At 36.5% G+C, this 16,126-nt stretch overlaps 3 protein-coding genes across 4 annotated transcripts; all 3 read left to right on the top strand.

The window, feature by feature from the left end:
* The first annotated feature begins 869 nt into the window (after positions 1-869).
* On the top strand, positions 870-3,759 carry LOC120163958 (cation/calcium exchanger 5-like). The gene is made up of 2 exons (XM_039173753.1): positions 870-1,860; positions 2,683-3,759. Exons 1-2 carry the CDS (start codon positions 1,033-1,035, stop codon positions 3,445-3,447), a joined length of 1,593 nt encoding a protein of 530 aa, XP_039029684.1. The 5' UTR covers positions 870-1,032; the 3' UTR covers positions 3,448-3,759.
* A 3,131-nt stretch (positions 3,760-6,890) lies between these two features.
* Positions 6,891-8,758, top strand: LOC120163959 (nuclear transcription factor Y subunit C-9-like). 2 transcript variants are annotated; one of them, XM_039173754.1, is made up of 3 exons: positions 6,891-6,921; positions 7,142-7,163; positions 7,714-8,758. In XM_039173754.1, exon 3 carries the CDS (start codon positions 7,722-7,724, stop codon positions 8,436-8,438), a length of 717 nt encoding a protein of 238 aa, XP_039029685.1. In that variant the 5' UTR covers positions 6,891-6,921; positions 7,142-7,163; positions 7,714-7,721; the 3' UTR covers positions 8,439-8,758. The 2 variants fall into 2 exon arrangements, with proteins under 2 accessions (XP_039029685.1, XP_039029686.1); XM_039173755.1 differs by lacking the exon at positions 6,891-6,921 and having other exon boundaries at positions 7,142-7,188; positions 7,716-8,758.
* A 3,165-nt stretch (positions 8,759-11,923) lies between these two features.
* On the top strand, positions 11,924-15,930 carry LOC120163962. Its single transcript, XM_039173757.1, has 9 exons — positions 11,924-12,065; positions 12,279-12,564; positions 12,650-12,718; positions 12,972-13,463; positions 13,557-13,625; positions 13,945-14,106; positions 14,539-14,755; positions 14,848-15,189; positions 15,683-15,930. Exons 2-9 carry the CDS (start codon positions 12,346-12,348, stop codon positions 15,790-15,792), a joined length of 1,680 nt encoding a protein of 559 aa, XP_039029688.1. The 5' UTR covers positions 11,924-12,065; positions 12,279-12,345; the 3' UTR covers positions 15,793-15,930.
* The last annotated feature ends 196 nt before the right edge of the window (positions 15,931-16,126 follow it).

Here is a 16,126-nt window from a genome sequence, read left to right as displayed (position 1 = left end):
TTACAGTTTGAATTCCAAAATTCACTCCATATTCAATTTAGTCCATACATTCACCAATATTTAAAATATAAAAAATAAAAGAAAAATTAAATAAAAAAACTTATAAATGTGTCAATAAATGTGCCAATAAATAAATTTATAAACGAGTTTATAAACAATTTTGTTTGTTAATATTAACAACCGAACAAACATTTATTTGTGTTCATTTATTTATTATATAATAGGAAATGACCATCTTGCTAAATTGGTAGAGCACAAGGTTCTTAACTTTGAGGTCGTGGGATCGAGTCCCACGGAGGGCATTTCATATATGGATGTCTCCCACGGAAGCTGTTCTCAACCTGGCGTTGGGGGCATCCTACTATCTTACCCCCTCTTACCCCATTATATATGGGAATAAGGGTCAGCTAATTTTATTTATTTATTATATAAACATAAAAATTTTATTTTTATTTATTTATTTAATTTATTACACGAACATGATCAAACATTACGTAAACAATTTGCAAATAATTGATAGAATGTTACGTCTATTCACACCCCTAAGCATTTATATTCAATTCCGGTTTAGGGTGGCCGGTAAAATAAACAACGGAAAGCAAATATTGGCATGGCTCAGCAAAGAACACGCCTTGTTATGAATCTAATGATCTGATCTGGGTTTTGTTTTTTGTAAATAAAAGATATTATTAGAACCCTTTTATTCTAATCGTCACTAGGAATCAACTGGCAAGAAACGCGTTAAAGAAAGTGGAAGAACACTGGCTGTTAACTCGAAGGATACACGGTGAAAGATCCAAAAAGAAAGGATCTAAATGATCCATCATTTACACCCAAGAGAGAACCTGCTATTGAAAATCTTAAGATCTCCAAAGAATTACCCTTTCAGCTTCATTTCCATTGGTTCAACAACTTATACACTGCAAAGCAAAGCCATCAAATTCCCATCAATCAATTAAAAGTTGGGAACTTTTAACAAATCGGGTGTCCCAAAACACCCAAAGTTCCATTTTGTGTTTAGATCTTAATGGCATGGCCCTCTCATTCCCTTCTGTACTCAAATCCAGCCTTCTTTGCTTGATTCTCCTTTCGTCTCTCTCCTTCTTCTTATTCCTCCAAGCTCCACGAAAACCCCCATTAATCCCCAAAAGATCGCTTTTTTCGACTTCTTCTTGTTATACCCAACACTCTTCTGATTCCGACAGTGCCCTCATTGACTACCTTTACCTCCATTACTGTCTTTTCAATGCCAACTCTTTTCTGTCAATCCCTTTCCTTTCTCTCCTCCTCCTCCTCGACTTTTACATTCTCATCAAAACGGCACAATCCCATTTCTCCGTCGCCACCACGAAGCTCTCTTCTCTCCTCAACTTGTCCCCTTCCATGGCCGCCGTCACTCTTTTGGCCCTCGGAAATGGTGCCCCCGATGTGTTTGCCTCCCTCCACGCCGTTCGTACGGGTCATTACAGGACTGGGTTCGGCGCGATTCTGTCGGCCGGGACGTTTGTCTCCGCCTTCGTGGTGGGTTTCGTCGCTATCTATGCGGCCCCCTTTGGGGTAAAGCCGGCGCCTTTCATAAGGGATGTGTTGTTTTATCTCACTGGGGCACTGTTCTTGTTCTATGTGTACCTGAGTGGCGAGATTTTTGTGTGGCAAGCTGTTGGTTTCGTTGCGTTTTATGTGTTTTTTGTTGGGTTTGTGTTCTGGATGGATTTTGGGACCGGGAAAGAGGAGGAAAAGCCTGTTTTGGAGAAGGAAATTGTGACTGAAGATCACCATTTGCTTGATAAAAATTTCGATCTTGAGAGGGGTATGAATGTAGAGAAGAAGGCTTCAGAAATTGCAGGAGTATATGAAATGGTAAGTTTCAAGAATATAGTACCAGAAAACCTTTTATGTTATGATTCTTTTGTTTTAGTGTTGAGTATGAATATTTTGAATTTTTGATTGATAGATTGATTGAGTGGAAGAGCATTGGTAGATAGAAGTATTTGTTGAGGCTATTTTGACTGTAGGTGCTAAATTAAATTGCAGTTACGTATTTGTGTTATCTCTATTGTTGGTATAGCGGTTAGGCATCTTTACTGTTATATAATGGCCACTATTCTGATTGCAGACCGCCATTTACATCCTTGGTGATAAGTGTTGCTAGTGACTGAATCTTGATGCTGTTGGCTTCTAAATGCTTAAATGCTTATATGAAACTCATCTATTGCTCGAGATGGATGACTAGAAATGGGATTGGAATATTTAAGCTGAGCTAAATTTTCCAGGTTCATTTGTTGTAAATTGAAGAATGTGCTTGTTGGATGCTATGAAGTATGAACATGAAAGTTAAAAGTGGAGAAAGTATTGGTTGAGCCTTCCTTTTCAATATTTTCTAGTCTATGGAGAGTGTTAGATGAATCTTAAAGTATCCTGCAGTTTGCATGTTGTTGAAATTCATTCTTCCTTTGATGTAATTGCTTTTATCTGTAAGAATGAAACTAACCTGAGACACCCCGAAATACGAACCTATACACATTGCAGGAGCTAGAAAAAAGGATAGGCTCATGACATTTCTCGATTTAGGATACGTGTTACGGGAGTCTGTTGTTCACCTCAATTATGTTCTTTTGCTTAGTAAGTCATAAACTTCTACTAGCTTCGTGCCTAATGTTATGTATTATGTCTTCTATGCAGGTCTCAAAGGCATGGGAGGTTCCTATCTCTTTTCTTCTCAAGCTCACGATTCCGCAAACTTCCCCTTCGGAATGGAATAGATTCTACCTGTCGGCTAATATTGCCCTTTGCCCTCTAGCCCTATTATATGTTTGCAACTCGTACATGCCATTCGACCACCCCATCGTGTTCCTCCTTGCTAACACCCCTTTCCCTCTTTGGTTTGTTGTACTATTTTCAAGCTTCTCTCTTGCTGTCCTTCACTTCATATTGGAAAAAGAACCTCCGAAGAACGAGCAAATCCCTGTGGTGATTATAGCTTTCGTAATGAGCGTGTTCTGGATATCTACTGTTGCTGGGGAATTGCTGAACTGCTTGGCAGCCCTTGGATCACTTCTAGAATTGCCTCCGGCACTCCTCGGGCTCACAGTACTTGCATGGGGAAACTCTGTGGGAGATCTTGTAGCCGACGTTGCGGTTGCCAAAGCTGGCCATCCGGCAATGGCTATGGCTGGATGCTTCGCGGGACCAATGTTTAACATGCTCGTTGGGCTAGGATCGGCTCTGGTATTGCAAACGGCCGACGTTTATCCTGAAGCCTATAAGCTTAGTTTTCACATTGGTATTATCATTGCATTCGTCTTCTTGCTTTTGAGCTTGATGGGATCTCTACTGGTCATAACTTGGTCGAGATTCCGGGTACCGAGGTTTTGGGGATTATGCCTCGTCTGCCTTTATATTGTTTTCACACTAGTTAGCTTGATCATCGCTAAGTTTTCCGGGTGATCGGTTTGATCCTTTAAGCTCAAGGCATTCGATTCATATATGCGATGAACACAACCGATGAACTTCAAAGACGAGGTGTTGGATTAGTATATATATACATGCATGGTGTCAAAGGAGGATGGATACAAGGAATTGCCTGCAAATTTTAGATATAATTGTAGTCTTCATATCTGTTAGATCCTCAACTATTATAATCAACGTTTTGTTTAGAGCAAATTGGAATATTATACAAATCAGAATAATTTCTGTGTAAAAGGTAATTAGTCTGAGCATACAGTGATGTATTTGTACTCAGTAGATGCGTACTGGTTTCATTAATGAAAATCCCCACCTTCTGTTTTTCTTGCATGTTCTTGGTTGGATTTTTCGTCAGAATTCATGGTTTGGTTTACAGTTAGGAATGTCAACGGTCAGGTTAGGGTTGAGTTTTTAGTCGATCCGATCCGAAATCATATATTATCTATTTGATTTGATTTGAAAAAATATATATTTTTTAGAGAAAATAACTCCAGTGACCGAAAATGCCTTATAATATATGATTTTAACCAACTTTTTTTGGATTTAAGAAAATGACTAACAAATTCGCAACGCGAACTTCAATTTCGTAATACAGGTTCCAAAATCACAACTCGAATATGTAAATCGCAATGATAATATGTAAATCGCAACGCGAATATGTAAATTGCAACGCGAATTTGTAAATCGCAACACATAAGTCAAATTCGCAACACAGAAGTCAAATTCGCAAAAAACGTTTATTTTCACAACGCGAATTTTATTTTCGAATTCGAAACACAATATTAATTTCGCAACACAAATGTAAACAGTATAATCACAAATCATAACCTAAAACCCTAAATCACAACTTAGTCTCATCTTCATCTCTCACTCTTCCGTCCCCATCTCTCGCAAAATCCGTCCACATATCCGGCGACCCCCCTCTATCTCCATCTCTCAGAGCCACCCTCACAACCATTCACGGTCACAAATGAAAAATCAACCACCGAGGGTTAGTTTTTTTAATTATTTTTATTTTGAAATTTTTGTATTATTATTAAATTTTTCATATTTAAATTCGAGTTGCGATTTACATATTATCGTTGCGATTTATCTATTCGCGTTGCGATTTACCTATTCGCGTTGCGATTTTGGAAAATCGCGTTGTGATTTTGGAACTTGTATTGCGAAGTTGGAGTTCGCGTTGCGAATTTGTTGGTCATTTTCGCAAATCCAAAAAAAGTTGGTTAAAATCGTATATTATAAGGCATTTTCAGTCACTGAAGTTATTTTCTCTATTTTCTATTCAATTTTGACCCGATCTGAATTTTTAGAATATAAATCTAACTAGATCCAGTATAAAATAAAAATTAATTAAAGAAATAATAAATTTTTTAACGAAAATTCCTCTTAAAAAATCTGACCAACTTGACTCGAACTTACTTTTTTTTAAAATATTACCCAATTAAATCGGGATAAGTCAGAATCGTCAGTTTTATATTAAATTGTCATCCCTATCTATAGTAAAGTCTCATCTTGTTGGTTCTTCCTCTAAAAAATGGGTAAATTATATGGTTAGTCACTATTTTTTTGGTTAAATTAGAATAATTATAAAAATAATATCTATTTGAAAGACTCTCAATTATTTAATATTAAATGTTCATACACTTTTACAGATGTGTTACCTTAAAAGACAACAATAATTCTTTAACTAATAAAATCACTTGTTATTATTATCACTAAAGTTTAGACTTCGTATTAATTTGACAGTGAGGTTTAAAAGGCTTTAACTTTACCGTTAAAGTTTTGACAGACTTTTTTTTTTACTGAACTGCAGATTGGTGCTAAAATGAAAGTAAAAATAATTTATTTTATTTACTTTTTATTTTCAGTTAATTAGGGTTTATTTTATCCATTTTCAATTGTCGTTAATTTTTTTTTAGCTTTTATACGAGAAACAAATCACTCTACCATGAAGTTAAACTAGTTTTGAACGGTGATAATAGGGTGTTGATTCCCCAATTTGGTGGTGGGATGAACATCGGAAGTTCTCAGTTCGGAGTGCGTATTTTCATAATGAGGTGTGTAGAGCAGAACTTGTTTTAAACGTTAATTTTTGAAAATTGTTAACCGTATATTAAGGTTGTCGCACCTTAGAACTTCTCGCTACCTCGAGTGCGAAATCTGCTTTGGATCATTAGCCGAATTGTTAAGAAATGTGGAACGATACCCCAATATATGTCTGACAATGACGGATCTATAAATTCAAAAATAGAAGTTCAAAATAAATATTATAATATTTATTAATGAAAAAAGATACATAGTCCACAATACAAAATAACAACTCATTAAAAAGTACAAAAAAAAAAAATTACTATTACTGAAAACAATCACAATTGTTTTCGATGAGCTTTTATTTCTTGAAATCGTTTCATGAACGTATACTTATTATATCTTTTTATATAATTGACCAAACAATCATTTAAAAATTGGTCACCTATGTTATTTCGCAACCTATTCTTTTACCATATTCATCTTAAAAAATGCTCTTTCCACACTTACAGTTGCTACGGAAAAAATAACACTAACTTTATGAGCAAATATACTTGTTGGTATACTTGTTAGGCATTGATATTTTGGTGGCCAGTGATCAACGACACTCGAGCAATGAGTGAGGTGATTGCAATGAACGCTGCTCCTGCTGTCTAATTTCGCTGCTGTGTGAGTGCCCTGCTTGCATGCACGGATGCGTTGTTGCTTCTATTCTTTATTCCCTTTCATTCAAAAAAAATATTTTTTTACGATCACTTTAACACCAATAAAATTTATTATTTTGAGGGGAATTTGAAGGCTTTTTCAAATTAGAAGAGTTTGAGATATTTGTTTGATAATCTAAATGATTGAAAACTATTTTTTTAAAAAATATGAATTATATACCTCGAAACTAGCATTATCAATTTAGTGTGAGAAGAGATTAAAACATTAGAATATCAAACTTTTAAATAATTTTTAATTAAATTATAAGTGAATTTCGTAAAAAAATAATTCAAAGAAGAAAAAATATAAGTGAAATTCAAACATTTTAACATTAATCTTTTTGTAAAAGCCGATCAATAACGAACAATGATTAATTAATATTAATGATTAAATAAGTTGACATCCTTATGCACATAAACATAAAAGAACTATCGTGTTATTAATGATTTAACGGTTTGATACAATAAAAATTCTAATGATAAAATTAACATTTTTTAATATTTAATTACGAAATCAATATTTTCAAAAAAAAAACTAAATCAATATAAAAAAAATTCAGTTTAGTACTAAAGAAAAGGATAATTTCCAAAAATGGAAAAGAAAACACGAAAAAGAATGGGGAAGACCGTATAAGAAGTAGGTTTATGACATTATAAGGTCAAAGTCGAACAGTAAAAAGAAGTCTGTAAAAACACCAACACGAATTGTTTCCAATCTTAGGTTGGTTCTTGTACGACAAAGTCCAACACAAAACAAGTCTAAAAATACCAACTTTTTTCAATGCTCTTTCTCTCAACCCTAAAAATTTGTTTCCAAAATCGGATCTTTTCTCAGCCTACGGATAAAATTTCTTTGGGAACAGTTTTACCCAATTTTACCCTTTTGATCTTTGATGCTTCTCTGCTCTTTTTTGACATCTTTTCTTTTTAATTTGTCTCAGGCTGTTCTCAATCTTCACCTCAAAGGTTCAACCTTTTCCTCCACAAGGTATAAGCTTTTTGTATACCTTCTTTTTATACGTATTGATATACACAAGCGTATACGTATCTGGGTTGGTCTATGAGATGTTGCTTGAATGATCTTCACTCTTAATGGTTTTTCTTCTGTTCTTAATTGCTGTAAATGTATTGGCTTTGCTTGATTTGGCTAAAAATTATCAGCCTGTAGTTTCTGAATGCAAAATTGAATGAACAAATTTTGTGTTCGTGTTATGTTATTTATGGAAGAACTGGTAATTTATGTGCCAATTAGGTTAAGTAGGTGTTGATTTGAATCACTAATGGAACTTGATCTTTCATAGGAAGATACTAGAGGAATTTGTTTTTGGAAATAATGGATGATATATTTGTACATTCGAATGAAATTTGGTTCAAATTCGAGTAGAAATTACGAGTGTTCTTAACTTTCTGGTTTTCCTTGTTCACAATGAAACATGTAATGCCTAATCAGAGTTTCTTGCTGCGATTTTTTGTGTTTTATTTCGAGTAGATTTGTTTATGTTTTAGTGATTGCAGGTTAGAATGGATCACCAAGGGCATGGACAGCCCCCAGCGATGGGGATTGTTGGAAGCGGAGCTCAAATGGCGTATGGCGCTGCCCCCTATCAAAACCAAGTGACTGGTGCCCCGAATCCTGGGTCGGTCGGAGGCATTCAACCGACCAATCAGCCAACTGGAGCTCAACTTGCACAACAACAACTTGCTTATCAGCAAATCCATCAGCAGCAGCAACAGCAACTTCAGACATTTTGGGCGAACCAGTATCAAGAAGTCGAGAAAGTTACGGATTTCAAGAACCATAGTCTTCCCTTGGCCAGGATCAAGAAGATCATGAAAGCCGACGAAGACGTGAGGATGATATCGGCCGAGGCCCCTGTCATTTTCGCCAGGGCATGTGAAATGTTTATCTTGGAATTGACATTGCGTTCATGGAATCACACGGAAGAGAACAAAAGGAGGACGCTTCAGAAAAACGACATCGCGGCGGCGATTACCAGGACTGACATATTCGATTTCTTAGTCGACATAGTTCCCAGGGAGGATTTGAAAGACGAAGTTCTTGCATCAATTCCACGAGGAGCAATGCCCGTCGGAGCACCTGCCGATGCACTCCCATACTACATGCCTGCCCAGCATGCACCCCAAGTTGGGACTCCGGGGATGATAATGGGGAAACCGGTTGTCGACCCTGCTTTGTATGCCCAGCAACCTCACCCGTACATGACACAGCAGATGTGACAACCGCCGGGCCCCGACCAACAGCAGTCATCGTCCGATCATTACCGGCTGTAATAGCATAGAAGGTAAAGAAGGCAATTACAGTGTTGTAAATTGCTTTTTGTTGCAGTTTTCATTCCCTGGGGTATTCTTATATTTGCTTTGCTTTGGTAAATTTGTGGCAAGACATGTTCCTTTGGACATCTCTGAGAATGTTGTACGGAATAAGGACGCTTTTTATTTTCGTAGAAGTGATTAGTTTGGTTACTTAGAGATGTAAAAATAGAAATACAAACGTAGAGATTTTCGTAGTCGGACGGAATAAATAAGCAGTTTGAACCTCCATGTTATCTACCAGTTGGGGAGATCTTTTTACATTAGTCTCTAATCTCAACTTTGAACTGGATGATGAGTTTATACATAGCTGCAAGAGGCTCAAAAGTTCCTGATGCATTCTCCATCGGCCTGGACTTCGATTTGAATGCATCTTCAAAACCTCAAACATACTTTACAGGCATAACAGACAGGCTTATGTTCCTGATGCATTCTCCATTGGGAACTACGGCCGAACACACTCAAAAGGCACACAAAGACTCAAACTGAAGTATCTTGAAGGCCTCATTCATTGTTGCCCTAATCCGAGAACTCGATTGGTAGAGCTGGAAGAATCTATCATAGAGATCCGGCAGGAGGCTCTCGTGAATGTTATCGGGGTCAGGTTGAATTCAGCAACGAAGAATTCTTAAAGCTCCTGGTGCTTGATGGTTGTTTCATTATCGAGCTGTTTCGGAAAGATGCTAAATTGCTAATGAAGAAGAGATGAAGATGATCCCATTTTCACCATGTTATTATGTAATAAAAGATGTCTTAAATATGATTTTGATTCATGTATAAACTTAAGCATACAATACAACTAACTAGCTGCAACACTCTGGGACAATCCATCACCATATAAACAAAGACAATCAGATTTCTTTAGATTCCGAAGCTATCTATGGAAACACCGTCCAGCTTTCGTCCTGAAGCTATCCAACATCTCGAAATAGGCATATCTCCATGATTTCTTAAACAGCAAAGGCCCTGCAATACTCCAGAACGCAACAACAAATCTCAGGGCTGCACTAACATAAAACCAAAACCAATCTACTTCAAGTCCACCTTCCGATCCCTTGCGATTTCCGGCATCATCAGGTTTCACAGCGTTTATGCTGCTGTTATCACTGAGTGGAGGTCCGCAAAGGTCGTTACCGGCAAACTTTGATGCATCGAAACTTTGGATTTGAGTGCTTGTTGGAATTTTCCCATTAAATTGTTGTAAGCCACGTTCAAATAACTCAAGAATGTCAAGTTCGATATACTTGCAGGGATTGCACCATAGAGTTGGTTGAAAGAGACGTCGAACGATTCTAGTGTCCCCATATTGCCTATACTAGGGATCCTTCCCGACAAACGGTTCTGCGCAGATTGAGTGATCTCAAGCCTAAAAGATCGGTAATTCCGACAGGGATTTCGCTGGACAACTCGTTGTCCGAAAGGGCCATGCTTCTCAAAAGTCGAAGGGTGCTACTGTATTCAAGATATATCCCCCTTGATCACTTCAATTTAAAAATAAAATTAATTTTATATGAGTTCTATTTTTATAAAATAATATTAAAAATTATCAATTCAATTTATTTATTATTTGAATTTAATTAATTTAATTCAGATAATATTTTGATAGTTTATTTTATTTTTTTCTTTTATGACGTGATTTGATTCTTAAATTCGATAAAAATTTATATAACTATTTTTTAAATTATTATATTAGTATTGTGAATGTATTAACACCATAAATTGCTACATCAATTTCATAGTTAATCTCTGCTTTCGTTAATAAAAATATTTTTTTTAAATTTAAAAATTATATTAAATATTTACATTTTTTTGTTTTAATTTGAGTTAGGGGCTGTTTGTTTACTTCAGAATGATTAAACGCTAAATGATTCAAATACTGAATAATTCAGAGACTCCGTATGAATTAGCTCTGAATGCGACATGCTATTTGATAATGACTTTGAATCATTCAGAATGTACTTCTGTGCTGAATCATTCAACACTGTTTTACTGAATCAATCAACACTGAATCATTCAGATGTGAGATGAATCATTTAGACGTGAGAAACAAACAATCTAAATAATGAACCGGTTCAGCATTGCTAAATAATTCTACTCAACGTTGAATGGTTTCCTTCATAGTCAAACAAACAGCGGCGCACAATCTAATCCTACGCACCCTTGAAAATGATTCGAAATAAAAATCAGAGATTTTCAGACGGTCCGATAGATCGCGGGAAAAAAAGGGGAGAAAGGAAAGTGCCTTTGGAACCTTTGAAACTATGGCCGGAAACGACGACGATGTTGGATTCGGCGATTTCATGTTCTTCTCATCGTCACATTCGATCAACGGTCCTGGTTTCCACGCCAATAAGACCGCCATGGCCGCCGCCGCAGCCAACGACGACGATGATTTGGGAGATTTCATCAACTCCGGCAGTAATATCCCTCGTATCGGATTTCTTCCCATCAACGATCTTCAAGTTGACCCCTTTCCCAAATCGCCCCTTCCATCTCAGCCTGGCTGGGCTCCGAGCCGAGTCGAGTCGGTGAAAACACAATGGGATAAGATGACTGGAGCTTTACCCTTATCGATTTTCGGGGAAGAAGAAAAAGAAGATGAGGGATCTTATGCAGTGGTCGCGGGGCTTTACGGTATAAATAATTCGTTTTCGTCTCCTAAAACGGGTGGGAATTTGAAAGGAGAAGGATTGGATTTAAATGAGTTGATAGGGGATTTGTATAAACAGAATGAGAAGGCGAATGAGTCAAATGGGATTCGGTCGAGTGTGGACGTTAAGCCAGTAATTGATTTGAATCCGAAGGTGGAGACTTGGAATCGGAACGGGTTGAATTCCGGCATAAACGGATTGAGTCTGAAGATGGATACATTGGATTTGGGTGGAAATGGTGCTGCTTCGGTTAAAAAAGAAAAAAAATTGGGCTCAAATGGCTATGCATTTGGGATGGAAAGACAAGAGGCCAATTTGGGGTTAAGTGGGTTGAATTCGGGTTTAAATGGGTCGGGTTTGGGTGAGAAAGGATTGAATTTGGATTCGAATGTTGGGAATTCTGATTTGGTTGATGAGGAGGACGATGATGGTTGGGAATTCAAAGCTGCAGAACCAAAAGCAGAAATGGCCGTTGAAAATTTGAAGGTAAACTTTATATTACTTTTATTATTTTGATTGTCATGTCATTTCCAATGTTAATGTTTTGTTAAAAAGAAGTGAAGAAGGCATGGAAATTTGATACTTAGGCCTCTCGTAGATACATGACTGTTTTAGGAAGTAAGGTTTTTAACGGGTGTTTTATTGATTTTTTTTTTAGAGTAATCCAAATGTGCCGGTTTCTAATTTCAATATGCTCTCTTCGAGTTGGGATCCGTTGGGTACAAATGCCACTGCGCTGAGTTCAAATATTAATGGTGTAACTGCGAATGCAAGTAGTACGAACTCTAATGTAGTTGATGAGAATGACGAGTTTAGTGATGATGATAGATGGGAATTCAAGGCTGCGGAGCCTGAGACACGCTTTGGAACTGGTGATACTAAGGTAAAATTTAATTCTTTTTCAATTATGATAAGCCAGAAAATCCTTGTCGTTGTTACTGGTGCTATATAGGGTGAGATGTATAATTTTGTATTTGGATCTTGTTTATACATGAAGGCAATTCTTTTGTACTTTTAACTTTGATTAATATATGTATTGACAAGTTTTTCGGGGACTCTATTGTTTTTACTACTGCTGTCATTTACTACTTTGAAGGTTGAAGGCCAGGAACAGGAAAATCCTAAGGGACCTGAATTTGGTTTTGGATTTGGAAATAGTGTGAATGGTTCTAGTGAGTTTTTTTGGCACATCAGTTGGAATCTCTAATAAATCTGGTGAATGGAACTTAGGATTTAGTTTCTCCCCTAGTTTTGAATCTCAAAAGAAGCAGAACGATACCAAAAATGTTGAGATTTCTTCTTCAGTTGGTAAAACTATTGGTTCTGACGAAATATCCTGGGCTTTTAAGGATGCAACTTCTGGAAATGGATCGGAGACTAAGGTGATGAATTGATTGATACTTTGTTCTCTCTCCATTGAAAACAATCTACCTTATCAATCTCAATTTTTTGTACTTGTATCTGTAGGAAGAGCTAAAGGTTGCTGATGCTTCCTCTTCTGGGGTAGAAGTTTTTTCATTTGGCAATCATATCCAGGTATTTGTTCATTTTATTGCTCGAGTAAATTTTCATCCATAAAGAAATTGACAGGGCAGGGGCATCAGTGGATCAAATATGAGGTGCTAAACTTCTATAATTTGATCTCATGTTAAGAATTAAATTCCTGTTGCATGAAATATGCCTTTTCATTTGATAAATTGTATTTTGTTTATCATTGAGAGAAAGTTTACTCGTGGTACACATTGGAAAATTTTATTCTTCTCGTTTACTGTTCCTTTGATGTGCTCAGGGGAATGAGGATGCTTCAAAGAAATCCAAAGGAGCGTTTCCCTTGTCCATCTTTGGTGATGAAGAAGTTGAAACTGAGGATCCATTGAGATATGAAGATATTTCGATTAAACATGACAATCTAAGGGCTGACATTAAGGATACTCATCCAAATACATCTATCAATGATCTGATATCAAGTTTATATAGTCAAGCTGATAAAAAGGCTCCTTTAAATCAGATAAGCGAACCAAGTGAAAATGGACTTCTTTCCTCTCATATAGTGGTGGGTTCCGACTTAGCAAATGGCGATAATAATTTTGATGATGATTCATGGGAATTTAAAGATGCCGTTTCTGGAACCAGAGGAGAAAACCGAAATTCTTCATTTGGTTTTGGAGAGTCATACGAAACGTACTCTACCAAAACAAAGCTAAATGATTATGTGGATTTTTATTCTAAATTGACTTCAGAATTGTGCTTTGTTGCACTTAGCCATCTTGACATTATGAAGGTTGGTAGAGTCCTTAATTTTCTTCTCTTGCCTCCTTTTTGTTGATATTATGTTTTTAAAAGTATTTTGTTTCTGAAATATGTTTTTAATTAGAAAGATAAAAGTATTGCTGCTCTTTCGGGTGAAGATTGTGAAGTAAAAGCTATTGAGAAGGAAATCCAGGTATGCAGTTATTTATTATAATTCTTGCTATGTTCCTTCCCCTTGTCTGTTATTTCCACTCTCTTTTATTTAAAGGTTTTCGGCGAAAAGATCTGGAGAACGTCTATAACCCCCCTCAACCCCTTATGTTTATATTTCTTAAATTTGTGACCCTTTCTCACTTCATACCAAAAGCATAAATTTGGGCGTTGAAGCTTTCTGGAGCTCATTTCTCTTGGTACCGCTTTGTGTGGCATATATTATCCTCGGATGATAGTATAGTTGTTTATGTTCATTGAATATTTAATGCCCGAGTCTCGTCTGTTTCCTGTGGTTGTAGGATCTATGTAATGAACTGCAAAAAGATGACATAATATCAGAAGTGGCCAAGGAGAATCTCCGTTCAAGAAGTATTCACCTTGGTGAATATGCCAAGGTTCTACAAGAAGAAAAGTTTCAAGTGCTGGAATCAGAATATCAGTTATCAGAGAAATTATCACTGGTTTGTGTCTTTTGCTTTGATTCATGGAGCTATACGGCATACGCTCTTATTTTCAAGAAATTGATTTGATTTTATTCTTGAGAGATGCATTAACGGAATGTAAAAGTGTAATTCTTTTACATTGCGACTCCTAGGATTCTAGGACTCTCATTTGGTGGGACTATATCTGTGTATGGCCCTTTTTATTTTTCAGGAGATAAGACGTTTTTTCCAAACATCAAATTGCTCTACATAACTTCCCTTCCATTCATCTGTTTGTCATATACATTCATGTGCTTAAATTTATTATTTCTCGACATGAATGGTTATATCTGAGTTAACATCTCAGAATATGAAATGCTGTTTAGAGGGTTTCCATATGTTTGATGACTATTTTGCTGATTAATGGCTTCGAACATGACATGACACCGGCTTGTATTTTCAATTCAATAGGCAGAGAAATATGTGGCATCAGCAGTTGAACTCTTGGGACATGCTGCATCAACATTAAAGATTCTAAAATTGAGGTCAATTGAGGATCAATCCAATTATGTAGCAACGTGGTCGAGGATTTTGTCTGTTTGTGAACTAGAGCTGAAACAAGGTGCTATGATTTGGAAGCAGTCATTACAAAATAACATCCACGATGAATTATTATCTAAACATCAAGGTGCTTTACTTGAAAAGCGAACATATAAATTTTTTATGCACTCTTTGTTGTATTAATCTAAGTTTTTTACATGATATTTTGGTCATTTACAGGCAGGCAGTACATTCTAGCACTTGGAGAGATTTTCAGAGTTGTCAGAATTGTCGGATCTTTGTCCTCCAAACTCTACAAGCCTTGGATATTGTTCAGTTCTGAAAATCACACCAACTTCCTTGCCCTGGTGCGGGAGTGTTTTACTGTGTGGTCAAGTTCAGGACTTGAAGATGCCCTTCAAAGCCTGACTGATTCGACTGATTTAAAATACGATGTTGAAGGTTTACTTGGTTCCATTCGGATTATTCATGATCCTGATGCTCGTGAACTCTATAAACAAGTTTTCTACGGACAAGAACCCACATGCTGCTTATCAGGTTTAACTGCTGCAGCAGTGCCAGGTATGAATTTATTGGATTTAAGATAAGTGGACAAGTATAAAATTTTCTCTAGGATAAAGATGTAAAGGGAAAGAGAGAGAGAACCCATTTCATGTTGTCATGTGCTAGGGTAGGTAGGTCATCAAAGGTGCTTGCTCTATAGGGTCTTGAAGAGTGTAGATTTATGTATAATACACGTCGACCTCTCAAATAACACGGTCCTTAACGTTTTTGAACCTAAGTTCCATAATCTTTGAACTTACTAAAACATTGTTAATGTTCTTTGCTTTTAAGTTTCTTGTGGGGCCTATATATGGGTAAAGTTGTGATAATCATGCTTTTATGTTCCAACATGATAATCATGCTCAGTTAACATCTTTTGAAGTGTGATAACTGATTCTAAAAGATACCATTTTACTTTACCTTGGAATATATCCAAGCAAAACAATCTGGACCATCTTTTCTAGCTCCACTCGCACCAGTCTCTAAAATAATCTCGATTCTCTTGTATCAGGCTTGAAAATGGTGCTTTGGGATGGACGGCATTACTTTGTAACCATTGTCAACTTGTGGGCAAATTTAATAAGTCGTGATCCACCAAATTTGCCACAAATACATGCTTGAAAATGTTGATGGCATGAGAAGACGACAAAGGTACATTTTCCGAAAGTTTCACGGCATAAATCACATTAAATCATTTTTCTGTCCAGGACGAGGCTTCTGGATTGTAATCAGAGTTACTCTGGTACATGGATTTTACTCTTGGAAGAAAGATGTAGAAGTCTGAGTTTCCCGGAGTCCGATATAGTGCAAGGTTGTTAATCCGATCAAATCCGAATATCTATTAAATATTTATTTAGATTGATTGTCATTCTTTTTGAGAGAGCTGTTATATAGAAGCATGATGTAGAAATCCTGCCCTATTTTGGTGATATGCTTGTATTCTTATTCATTTGTT

Source organism: Hibiscus syriacus, unplaced genomic scaffold (genome assembly GCF_006381635.1).
Source record: "Hibiscus syriacus cultivar Baekdansim isolate YM2019G1 unplaced genomic scaffold, ASM638163v2 tig00111503_pilon, whole genome shotgun sequence".
Taxonomy (NCBI): Eukaryota; Viridiplantae; Streptophyta; class Magnoliopsida; order Malvales; family Malvaceae; genus Hibiscus; species Hibiscus syriacus.
The sequence above is the reverse complement of the archived record's forward strand: the minus strand, read 5'-3'. Positions and strand labels throughout refer to the sequence as shown.